Source organism: Bidens hawaiensis, unplaced genomic scaffold (assembly GCF_021521415.1).
Source record: "Bidens hawaiensis isolate Kalapana, Puna unplaced genomic scaffold, B.hawaiensis_p1.1 tig00002123_1, whole genome shotgun sequence".
Lineage (NCBI taxonomy): Eukaryota > Viridiplantae > Streptophyta > Magnoliopsida > Asterales > Asteraceae > Bidens > Bidens hawaiensis.
Genome location: NW_027491112.1, coordinates 961843 through 975168, shown reverse-complemented (window position 1 = coordinate 975168; position 13326 = coordinate 961843). Strand labels below are relative to the sequence as shown.

The window sequence follows — 13326 nt, the reverse complement described above, 5'->3', positions numbered from 1 at the left end:
TTTAATATTATTGAAATACGAATTATATTTTATTTTTTTGAGTCAAAATCGACACAAGTTAACTGATAAGACGTGATTTTGGCCAAGGTTAACCACCTTTGATCGATTCTTAATAACTAGGCGGATTTACAGAAACTCGCATCGGCGACATACATTATAACGAGTAATAGGAGAGTACCCGGCCTTGTAATCCTACTTTTATAACATTGAATAAAAGGTTAAAAAACCGGTTAGCCGAACCCGGTTTTAGGTTTTTTAATTACTTTTTTTGTAAAACCGGTTTTTTCCCGGTTACCCGGTTCGGGTATACTCGAAACCGGTTAGGGTTAATGTTCTTGAAAACTGGGTAGTAACCGACCCGATTAACCGGTCTAATCGATTAGTTGACCGTTGACCATTAACCGGTTTTTGAATAATCGGTTTGTGCATGTCTAAATTTCCATCCATACAAGCCCATGGGCTATAATATTATAATAGCCCATTTAGCTTTCGAGTGAATTTACAGCCCAAAACACACCACCACTGCAAACTGCTGCAACCACTTCGTCTCATATTCTCAGTTTCAAAATCAAATCAAAGTAACAAAAGCAAACCCTAGGGTTCAGTCATCATATTCAGCTATGCAATCACCGGTTTTCGTTCTCAGTAAGTTTTATTATTATTTGCTACGTTTATTTCATCATAATGTTACTGTTACTTATTCGTACCTTACGTTGATTTCACATTATTTTAGATCTTGTTAATTAATTAGGTTTATCATTTCCAGAACTGTAATTATATTTTTATATAATTAAAATTAGTTTGCTAGTCTCCATCATTTTTCTATTGGTACATGAAACATAAAACTGTGTTATAGACATGAGATATAAAGTAGTTAATCGAGTCCTATTCATGTTTCGTACTGTCTTAATTGCATGCATTTTTAACGCGGACGGCGGACACGATAAGACCTGTTTTGCCAGCCCTAGTTTTTAGTGAAATGATAAGTTTAGATTTCGAATATGTAGTCGATATCACCGTTATCGGTTTCTTAGCAAAATATCGGTACCGATAATATCGGTAATATTGACCAATATTTGACGGATATATCACCGATATTTTCGATATCAGTGTTTTAAGTCTTAACCAGTTCCTACTTGTTACGATTGTTAGTGTTTGGCAAGGTGCAAAAGGTTAATTTGTTAATAACCGGAGAGTATACTAAACGATTAGTGTTATATTGCTATTTATATGAAATTTACAGGATATTAAAATTACGGATATACCACCGCGATAACCGATATTTTTCCGCATTAACTGCTTAGTTTGATTTTAAATACCATGAATATATGAGTACATGCTGTATGGGTTTTCTTTAAAGATTTTAATTACACGGTTAGGTGTGTTTCAATGGAATCCGGATTTGAAGTCTGTAATTACATTTCACATGTGGTCCAGAAAATATTTATGCATTGACTGTCTCTAAAAATAAGTGTTACTGACTTTTAAATGGAAAAATTGATTCTTTAATTTTATTGTTAACATTATATGTTTAAGCACTCGCGAATCAGTTTGATGTGGTTGTCAAATATCAACTATAAGTTTGAAATTCTTAACTATCATTGATTGAAAAGCTACTAGCTTATTTTACGAAAGCTAAGTTCATCTCTTTCTTTTGTTTTTTTCCGTAAGGAACACGTTTTTGTGGAACTACACGATTTACTGTTTCTTTGCCGGGGTGTTTTTTGAACCCTGTTTCTGAAATAACTACATTACACTCGCTTTATATATTACTTCAGTTATGAAAGCTTAAGGCTGTAAGTTTATGTGAGGCAGAAATTGGGTGCTATCTTTTTTAAAAAAGATTCTTATTTGGATTAAAACTAAAAGAGTACAAAATATAATAATGATTTGGATATGAGTCATAGTGAGCTTTGCGAGTCCCACTCCCACATATCACACAGTGTGCATCTATAGTGAGCTTTGCGAGTCCCACGTATTACACACTGTGCATCAATTAGCATTGATCATGTACATAAGAGTTTGTAGCAGTTAGGTTCATTACAGATTTCATACATAGAGATACTGTAAATATAAACACAGCACTAAAAGGGAATAAGTGCATCTAAGAATGCTTCACGAGAGGTTGAACCTTGGTGTTACGGGAAATTATTGTAACACAAGAACATCGCTAAAACATGTATATGTTGCATTGAAAATGCTTGGGCAAAACATATTAGAAGCTTACATTGAAATGTCAACTCATATTTGTATAATATTTAAATTTGGCAGAGGACTCTCTCACTCGTGAATCTGGAAGCAAGGTGCATCATGCAAATATCCAAGCTTCAAAGGTGTGCACAAATTCACTTTCGTAAAACTGTTGTCATTTATGTTCTTCTAGAAGTTGCTTCTATTAAACTATTTGTTTGTCCATGTAAAGAAAATCTGAAGTTATTCACAGAATCTTATCAACGTCCATGAATGATAAATCATAGATCGAACCGCCGGATCGGAAAAATCGGGTTTTGGCTGATTCATACATTAATTTCGAATTCATTTGACAGCACTAATTTATTTATTATTCGAAATAGGATAATTTTGTTTTATAAAATTTCATTACCTTCTTGTCAAAGTCATGTGTTACAACTAGGACGTTCATCAAAGTATCTGATTATCTTCCATAAATCAATGTTACTAATTATATAGCCTTTACATAAACCACATATACGTATCAACTGTTGCACGACTTGATATGCTACATCGTTTGATGCTCTCTGTAGTATGTCTGGATTTAGATGGCCAACCTAATATTTTTGTAAAATCTTTTCCGATTCTTAGGAAATCTAATATCTAAAGAGGTTACAACTATCTGTAACACAAATTCAATTTTTGTTTTTCAAAATGATTTTTGTAATGTTGTTTTGACTCACAAGCAAATGGATGTGGATGGTCTCATTTTAGAATCCACCATATTTCATTAACCTTTACATTTGATTGGCAACTGGTATCATTGTATATTTTAGATGAATGTAGTAAAACATACTTTAAATAGGACAAGAAGATTATTACTAACGAGTTTTCTTGCTAAGTACACTTATAACTTGTAACTTTCAAGTCCATGTTAGAACTATAATTTCGTTTTCTTTCTTATTTATAGACCGTGGCTGATATCGTTCGCACCACTTTGGGTCCAAGGTCGATGTTAAAGATGCTTCTCGACGCTCAAGGAGGTGCTTAACTTTTATAATCTATCAACACATTGGTCATGTTTTTTCATCATGACTTTGAACTTTTGATCATTATTAAATGTGTATTTTAAATAGGAATTGTGGTCACTAATGACGGAAATGCCATTTTGCGCGAGTTGGATATTGCTCACCCAGCTGCAAAGGTATATATGCTTGTGGAATATATTATATAACTTAAATATTTATTATTGAATCGTCACTTGTTTTACTGTGTTTCTTAATCATATGTTTTTTCTTCTTGTTCTTTTAGTCCATGATTGAACTAAGCCGCACACAGGATGAGGAAGTTGGTGATGGAACTACATCGGTCATTGTTCTTGGTAACTGTTTCCTCTTAAATTTTTATATTTTTTCAAAGTTTAAACAACATAGGTTTCATTTATTCTACTTCAAGTTCCTAATTGTTAAAATTGGAAATTTGTAGCTGGTGAGATGCTTCATGTTGCAGAAGCTTTCATTGACAAGAAATATCATCCTACAGTTATTTGCCGAGGTATCTTATGTTTAATGTCCAAATTTATATCTTAAACCCTGCAAAAATTACAAGTTACAAGTAAGGCATTATATATTTGCAGCTTACAACAAGGCTCTTGAAGATGCTCTTGCTGTGTTGGACAAAATCTCCATGTCTATTGACGTGAATGACCGTAAGCTCTTTTTTCACGTTTCATAAATGTTATGTGCACTCCCTAAACTCAAATTTTTGTCTATAAGAACCACACTGATATAAAATATATGATAAATTAGACAATTACAGATAAATAATGTTTAAATTTGTTTTTACTTTCGAATATTGAGATTCTTGCATTGCAGGCTCAATGATGCTGGGCTTGGTTAAGAGTTGTATTGGCACAAAATTTACCAGTCAATTTGGGAATCTGATTGCAGTAAGTATTTTATTCGTTCTTTGTTTCTAAAACCGACACATTTTTATATTTCTTTATAGAGTTAAGTGCCATTTTAGTACCTGTAGTTTGGCCAACTACGCAACTTTAGTACCTATTCTTTATTTTGTGCAAATGGCTACCTCAATTTTAAAAAACTTGCATTTTTAGTACTTTTTTTCTAACCCCGTCTATTTTTTCCGTTAAGTTAGAGATAATTTGATAACTTCGTTATTTTCTTTTGTTTTTAACGCTTATATCTTGTAAAACCCTAAATCCCCAAATCATAACATCAAAATCCAAATTCTAAATCCCCAAATATCGTTAAAATTCAAACTCTATGATGATATGGAGAAAGGGTTTGGGGATTTAGGATTTGGATTTTGATGTTATGATTTGTGGATTTCGTGTTTACAAGATATAAGTGTTTAGAAGAAAAGAAAAAAAACAAAGAAAATAACGAAGTTACCAAATTATCCCTAACTTAACGGATGATATAGACGGGGTTAGAAAAAAAGTACTAAAAATGCAAATTTTTTGAAACTGAGGTAGCCATTTGCACAAAATAAAGAATAGGTACTAAAGTTGCGTAGTTGGCCAAACCACATGTACTAAAATGGCACTTAACTCTTCTTTATAATTTGGTAATATGTTTTAATGTTCATTTTACATTTGCCTACTTAGTGCTACTTTGATAAGTAGACACAAGGTACATTTTGTAGATCTCTATGATATTAATTTAGTTTTGTTTTGTTACCGACCGTAATTTGTGTCACGTTCTAGGATCTAGCGCTTGATGCAACGACTACAGTTGGCGTGGACTTGGGCCAAGGAATAAAAGAAGTGGATATTAAAAAATACATCAAAGTTGAGAAAATTCCAGGTGGCCAGTTAGAAGATTCCAAAGTCCTCAAAGGTGTTATGTTTAACAAAGACGTTGTCGTCCCTGGGAAAATGAAAAGAAAAATCACAAACCCGCGAATCATTTTACTAGATTGCCCTTTGGAGTACAAAAAGGGCGAGAATCAAACAAATGCCGAGTTAGTTAGAGAAGAAGATTGGGCTGTTCTTTTAAAAATGGAAGAAGAATACATTGAAAACCTTTGTGCACAAATACTTAAATTCAAGCCCGATTTGGTAATAACCGAAAAGGGGCTTAGTGATTTGGCGTGCCATTATTTTAGTAAAGCTGGAGTTAGTGCTATTAGGAGGTTGAGGAAAACAGATAATAATAGAATTGCTAAAGCATGCGGTGCGGTTATTGTGAACCGGCCAGATGAACTTCAAGAATCGGATGTTGGGACCGGGGCTGGGCTTTTTGAGGTTAAAAAGATTAGTGATGAGTTTTTTGCGTTTATTGTCGATTGTAAAGACCCTAAAGCGTGCACGGTTCTGCTTCGAGGCGCCAGCAAGGATCTTTTGAATGAAGTCGAACGCAACTTGCAGGTATATTTGAACTGAGTTTGTATCCTATTGACCTGTTTTCTTTAAAGTTAGTGTTTTTAGTTTTTTACAACTGAAGTACATTTAATGTATAACGTTTTATTGTTTACTATAGGATGCAATGTCGGTTGCTCGGAACATTCTAAAGCATCCAAAACTTGTTCCTGGTGGTGGTGCAACTGAGTTAACTGTTTCTGCTACACTTAAGCAGAAGAGTTCATCAATAGAAGGCATTGAGAAGGCAAGTTCTTTGCTTATATGCATATACATATATGTGTATATAATTATATATACTGTTTTGACATTTATCTTTTTTGTGATTGAAACAGTGGCCTTATGAAGCTGCAGCTGTAGCATTCGAGGCTATTCCACGAACATTGGCTCAAAACTGTGGTGTTAATGTCATTAGAACCATGACTGCTCTTCAGGGGAAGGCAAGTTTATCTATAAATGCCCTCTCTTTATACAGAGAAGTATTTGCTTATTTATTTATTTATTTATTATTATTATTATTATTATTATTATTATTATTATTATTCGTGTCAGTTTTCAGTCGAAATCTGTTGCCGATAATCTTCTTAAATTATAAAGTTTCGTATAATGTATTGTATGTTTTGCCTTTTTAGAAACATGTTTTTTGAACGATTTTACTTGTTATTTGTTTACAGCATGCAAATGGCGAGAATGCGTGGACTGGAATAGACGGGAATACAGGTGAAATTGCTGATATGAAAGAACTAAAGGTGAGAGATTTTGATGAATTTGTTTTTGTAACCATAGTGAATACATTAATTATGTTTTAAAGAAATTAAAGCTTAACAAAAGTTTTTATGAATGTTCAATATTAACCTTTTTTGGTTTGTAGATTTGGGACGCATATAACGTCAAGGCGCAGACATTTAAGACAGCCATTGAGGCTGCTTGTATGCTTCTAAGAATCGATGATATCGTGAGTGGAATCAAAAAGAGGCAAGCTCCTGGATCTAACCAACCATCGAAACCTACTATTGAGACCGAAGGGGATGCTGACAACGAGCAGATGATTCCCGAGTGAAGAAAACATTAATCTAGTATGTCATTCTTAATTTGTTATGTGCTTCTGTTATTGCTAAAGGCCTAGACTACTTGGTTGCCTGAAATTTTGATCTGTTATGGCATTGTTTCTTTTCTTATTTAACCACTTTTGATTCCAAGTATTTACTGTTTGTTTTGTAATCTGGACATTGTTTATTAGTTAATTTGTAGCAATTTGTATCCAATGTAGGGGAAGGAATAGGGCTGAGCACAATTCGGTTCGGTTATTAGGCGAAACTGAAACCGAAGTAATCGGTTATTTGAGTATACAAACTGTTAGGTTTTCCGGTTATTTTCGGGGTTTTAATTTCAATTATGTGTAGACATTGCAAAATAAAATAAAAAATGAAAATGAATATTTTAAGCTTGTATAAGAATGTATTAGAGTACCACATATATATTGAGTTCAAAAAACAAAAATAGACTTGTGTTACTTGGAACTATACGAATACAAAGTTGCTAAATAGAGTTTAAAATTCAACAAAGTTCTTAATTAAAAAACATTATAAGTTTAGTCCCAATTCTCATTCATCATCTTATTTATCTTTAAAGTTTAGTCAATTCCTCATCATCTTAATGATCTTTATCACCATCAATCGGTTCGGTTTGGTTTTTTCGGTTTTTTTAAAATGGATAATTGAATCGAAACTGAAATTCGGTTTTTCAAAAAAAACAAAAAATTAACCGTCGGTTAAGGTTTTTTTATTCGGTTTCGGTTCGGTTAATTCGGTTTTCTGCTCACCCCTAGCTTTAACCCGTTTTTTACAACATGTCAATCTAGCTAACACGCTCATAACTTAAGATGAATGAGCTCAATATGCGTTGTTCAGGTTACTCGATTGTAAGTGCGCGAGTTAGGATCCGTTCTTTTGACAAGAATAAAAACACGAGTCTTGGTTGTTTTTGTCCGATCAACCCGACATGATTGACATCTATAATTTAATATTTCTTTTTAACCTTGAGTACTTAGGAAATTAAGTACTCATTTATTGTCCATTAGGATAGGATGTTGACTTTAACAGGTGTATCATTGTCCATTAAGATACTAATTAATATGTTGAAATTAAAAAGTTTGTTAATATTATGTTTAGTGACTCACACATTTAATAAAAAGTTCGTTATTATACTTATATATTAAAAATTAAAATAAAAGATAATCAAAGTCAACACTAAATATCCCAACTAATATTTTGACCAATCATATGCAGTTTGCAAGAGTAGTTAGTCCACTTTCTCCTCAACTCACCACACAACCAATACACATTTCATAAGTTGTTGGATTGGTTCATCAGCTTATCCTAAACCAAATACATATACATATGTATACATATAAATGTGCAGTTGTGTACACATATTCTTAATCCTAGAAATCATTGAAAGTAAAAAAAAATATGATACTTTCCTCTTGTTTCAATTCATTTATAGACCGGTTGTCCAGGCGATGGCCATTACTGGTCTACGCCACCACCTGGACAACCATTCTAACCGTTACAGTAGCAATAACCTCATTCGCGCCAGAATTTGCATTCGTGTGGGCCATAGCCCCGTCGTCTTCATTCTCTCGGATATGTCAAGACCAAAGAGAAGGCTTTGTGCATGTTCCTTTCGACGTCCCGTCTGATATCTTTTGTCTACCCGCCGAAATGTTTAAAAAGTCGAAAATGGACTTGATCGTGCCGCCTGTCTTCGCAGCCATCGTTGTGGCAGCCTCGGCGTGCTTGGTTCGAGCTTTTGGTTTGTGGGAAGTGGATGAAGTTGAGGCTCAATAATATTCATCATTAAAAGATTAAACTTTAAACACAAGTGTTGCACTTTTATTTATTTTTTATTTTAGTTAAGATAATATTCAAGTTATAATGAGATTGAATACAAACTTATGCATTGTTAAACATTGTATATTATTAGTAATGTGTTTGAAGAGCAGATTGAAGCAGTTTGTTACTGTAGTCCCAAAGCTTCTTAGCCAACATAGGGTCTCTTGCATAATCACTTGCAGGCCATTCATTGCAGTCCGAAAGATACTTTCCGCTCATGCCTTTCATATACGGATGCACCGCTACATAGCATGTTGTTGCTGCCCCCTATTTTATCAACATTTGTTCGCGTTAATTACCCCGAAATGTAACTTACCTTAACCTTTTTGTCATTGTTTCTGAGAAAGTATGCTTTGTTTTCACATTTTATGTTACTTTCAATCATTTTGTATGTAAGTAAACCTTTTACGTTTTTATACTTTTGTAAAATAAAAAAATTAAGGAAAAAAAAACTGAAAGTATGTTGCATACAATGTAAAGCTTAATTTTTGTTTTATTATTATTATTATTATTATTATTATTATTATTATTATTTGCATAAAATGACAAAAAAGTGTCGTCTTAACCCCTTGAAGGCGACTAAGCTGTGTTGTTAGTAGGGTATTGACGGGACCGCGAGTTTTCAATGACATGTAAAAATTGACAAAAAATTATATTTTGGTGTTATAAACCTTTAAGTTCATGTATATAAAAAATATACTTGGATTTAAAGGTATAAGAAATGACATTTTTCACCTTTTGTCACTTGAACACATCACATTCAATAATTTGAAATTGTGAAAATGGAGTTTTTATGAAAAAATTCTGTGCTGATATCAAAGAGAGTACCTGTGGAACATTTTTCCATAGAACATAAGTGAGCAAGTTCATAACTCCTGCAAGAAATCATACATAAAACACATTATTAGGACTGTAAGCGAACCAGACGTCTGACTGTCCGTTCGGTGGGAAGTTCGTTTATGTTCATCCGTTTAATAAACGAACAGAACACGGACAAAAAAAATTGTTTGGTAAGCTTCACGAACGAACACGGACAAAGGCCACGTGTTCCTGAACGTCCAGTAACGTCCGTCCACTTACGTCTGGTAACGTCCGTTTAATAGAGTTGTGTATGTTGAAATTCCTTGAATAATGAAGAATTTGAAGCTGATTTCTCGTGAAACACTAGAAGTTTGTGGATTTTGAACACCAAAACATTATTTTGATATGATTCTGTGTTTGGTTACTATGGAAAGTGTTAAGTATTTTGGATATCATGTGGTGTAATGTTCATTAGTGTTTATGTTAAGTATTTTGATATATTTATGTCTGTTTGTCCGCTAACGTTCATTTCTGTCCACTGGTGTTAATTTGTTTGTCCATTAGTGTCTGCTAGTGTCTGTTAGCGTCCGTTTACAATACTAACGAATGAACACAAATGGACATGGACAAACTCAATTCATTAATGAATGGAAACGGACACGAATTTCGTTCAGTAGGGTGTTCGTGAACTGTCCGTTTGTCCGACTAAAGCTTAACAGACGAACATGGACAAGGTCTCGTCAGGTTTAGTTCAGTCTGCTTAAAGCCCTACACATTATTCTTCTACATGTACATGTCACATTTATATATGATCATATTCACACGCGTACGCACACATGTATACACACTTACTCATGAGTCATGAGATTTAAAGAATGTTTCATAAGATTAGTCATAATCAGCCCCGGGTGAACCGAGTTCACCATAACATTTGCACCCTCTTCCTGCATTTCCACTCAAGTAATCAACAAGATATAAATTATAAAACATCCCAAAAAAAACAAAAAAAAAAAAAGAAAAAAGAAACCAAAAACCACCTTTAAGATTCGGGAAAGCTCGTTCGCGTGCAATAAATTTGCCAGTTTCGACTGCCCGTACGCCAATTTGTCCGAATAACTGGTTCAATCAACATTTGTTGCATCTTTTTAAAGTTATACAAATTTTTTATATTTATAAGCATATAGAAATATAAGATTTATAAATTTTTTTTATAAAGTTATAAGCATGTTACCTGTTTTTATCATTAATGGTATCAAATTTGATCCCTTCTTTATAAGTGTGGAGATGAGCTACAGAAGACAAATTGACGATTCTACCCTCGATACCGGTAACTGAAGCAGTGTACTTCATCTTGTCAAGAAGTAGGTTTGTCAAGTAAAAATGACCTTAAATGGTCATTTCATAATGATCAAGACAATGAAATGTTAATAAATATATCATGAAATTATTTAAGAAAGGAAAGTGTGATGTACCAATGTACCTAAATGATTTGTTGCGAACTGCATCTCGATACCATCTTGCGAAAGTTCGTAAGGACAAAACATAACACCGGCGTTGTTTCTAACAATAATCCGATAATCGGTTAAAAACGAAAATGTAAAAAAAAAAAGAGTGAACTGCAGTTTTTGTCATTGTGGTTTGTCTAAATCTACGGTTTCAGTCAAATAGTTTCAAATTTGCGATTTTCGTCCTTGTGGTTTCATTTCACTTGCAGTTAAACCCGACCCCACTAACCACACTAAGTCTAGTCGTTAAACCCATCAGCGTGCCCCTCATGTGAAGGGCAATTTTGTTCCTTTTTCCCCCAAATACATCCCAACCCCTCATGTGAGGGGGCTTACGAATCAGTGAATTAGGACGGGGTTTATTTGGGAAGAAAAATGACAAAATTACCCTTCACGTGAGGGGCACGTTGATTGGTTTGACAACTACATTTAATAGGGTTAGTGGGGTCGGGTTTAATTGCAAGTGAAATGAAACAACAGGGACGAAAATCGCAAATTTGAAATTATTAGACTAAAACCGCATATTTGAACAAACCACAGGGACGAAAACCACAGTTTACTAAAAGAAATAAAAATAAAAAAAAAAATTAAGGACTCACATCAAGATGTTGAGGGGAAGGTTAAGGGCTAAAAAGTCATTTGCAAAAGCTTTGACTGACTTGAGAGAAGAAAGGTCAAGCTGAAGAAAGTCAACCTTAGCATTTTTGTTGCTTTTAATGATGTTTTGTTTTGCTTCATTTGCAGCCTCCATGTTTCTTGCTGCCATTATAACATGTGCTCCTCTTAGTGCAAGTACTCTTGATGTCTCTAATCCAATCCCACTAGCTCCTCCTGTAAAGTGTTAATCAACTTTTGACTTTTTTGACTTTTCGGGTCAACTCTCAAAATGAACATATCATAAATTCTAATATTACCTAATGTATAAATTAGGGGTGCGCATTGTGCAGTTTGCAACCGTTCGGTTTCAGTTTTCGTTTTTTCCATTTGAGCTTGAGAATTTTAGACCGAAAAAAAAGTTGGCCGAAAATAATGAATTTAAGTATAAATAATTTTGTTAATTGTTAACTGATAGACTATTATGCATTTGACCAAAAACATTTGAGTTAGATATTTATTAAAATCTTATAAATTAGTTAAAACAAAAAATACAAATTTAGGAATTCAGTTATGTTAGGTTTTTCCGGTTTTTATTACATGCAAAATCACCGTTAGTTCAGTTTTTATATAAACATAAAACCAAACCAACGGTTTTTTGTTTCGGTTTCGGATCGGTTTTTTCTGTTTCTTGCACACCCTTAGTATAAATGATTTATAACTAATATTTTAACACAAGTATTTATAAAGTTTTCATGTAATACTTAAATGTTCCCGGTCAGCAAGTGAGAGTTACGAGGGAAATATGTTCAAAGTTGGGATTGTCTGTAAACATTTCTTGAGTTAGGATTAATCCCGATCCAATCAAAATAATTCATATAATGAATTCCAGTTATAGATTAACTTCATCTAATTGTAATGTTAATGGTATGATATTAATCAAGTATTTTTCGAGTTTGATAAAAAAGTAATTATTTTAGCAAGTTTTTATATATTATTTTAATAAATTTTTTAGCAAGTTTTATATTTTATTTAGCAAGTATTGTAATGTTATGTTTATTTATTCCAAAAGTTTATTTAATGTATAATGATAAAACTAATAATGATGATAACAATAATTATAATTAAAAAACTATTAACAAAAAAAAAACATTAAATCAATGTTTTCTTTATTAGTTTACCATCATTAACTCATTATTAATGATACTAACAATAATAGTGTTAACATTAATGTTAATACTAAATAATAAATATATAAAAACACAACAAAGCAAACAAAAAAATAACTTGTGTTTTTATAAGTTGTTAAATGTATAAATGATGAATGTATGTGAACCTGTAATGACTACAGTCAGATCAGATGCATAGATTCCTTCGGTCACTTGTTCGGCAGTGGTGGCTGACCCGAAGCCACTAGGGCCTGGCCATCCAGTAACCAACGAAACGATCCCCATTTTCGACTAGTTTGATCGGACTAGTTTATTATTATATGTGCATGAAAGTTATGAGAGCTAGCACAACTTGGATAACTGAATGTACAGTTGATAAAGAGTGTTGTGAACAGAAATATAAAAGCTAGGATTTGAGAACTGGTACATTTATGAGAGCCATTATTATTATTATTACTATTATTATTATTATTTTCCATTTTAATGAGTGTCTACATGCAGGTAGGGAGGCTAAGGTGTTGTTTGTTTTTTTAGAGGTAAAATGTCTGTAATTTGCGAACCAGATTTGCAGACATTAAAAAGAATGTTTGTTTTTCAACGTTTGTACACTGCTAAAACAAATTGGTGGTAGTGTACAAAATGTGGTAGTGGGTGGTGGTGGACGGTGATAGTGATAGTGGACGGTGGTGGTGGTGGGCGATGGTGGTAGACGGTGGTGGTAGGTGGACAACGGTGGTGGTGGTGGTGACAGACGGTGGAGGGTGGTGGTGGTGGATGGTAGGGGTGGAAGACGGTGGGTGGTGGTGGTGGCA

General features: G+C 33.5%; 1 protein-coding gene and 1 pseudogene across 2 annotated transcripts; one reads left to right on the top strand and one right to left on the bottom strand.

Annotated features, from left to right (window-relative positions):
• Positions 1-536: 536 nt before the first annotated feature.
• Positions 537-6812, top strand: LOC143606832 (T-complex protein 1 subunit gamma-like). Its single transcript, XM_077082472.1, has 13 exons — positions 537-645; positions 2272-2333; positions 3140-3212; positions 3306-3373; positions 3481-3550; positions 3655-3723; positions 3806-3877; positions 4044-4117; positions 4898-5560; positions 5673-5798; positions 5887-5991; positions 6226-6300; positions 6423-6812. Exons 1-13 carry the CDS (start codon positions 621-623, stop codon positions 6609-6611), a joined length of 1671 nt encoding a protein of 556 aa, XP_076938587.1. The 5' UTR covers positions 537-620; the 3' UTR covers positions 6612-6812.
• Positions 6813-8484: 1672 nt separating this feature from the next.
• On the bottom strand, positions 8485-12912 carry LOC143605267 (short-chain dehydrogenase TIC 32 B, chloroplastic-like; annotated as a pseudogene). Its single transcript, XR_013148485.1, has 8 exons — positions 12682-12912; positions 11351-11582; positions 10727-10806; positions 10478-10631; positions 10284-10362; positions 10091-10190; positions 9274-9320; positions 8485-8712 (listed from the first exon to the last, which is right to left on the bottom strand). The product of XR_013148485.1 is annotated as a short-chain dehydrogenase TIC 32 B, chloroplastic-like (transcript).
• Positions 12913-13326: the final 414 nt, after the last annotated feature.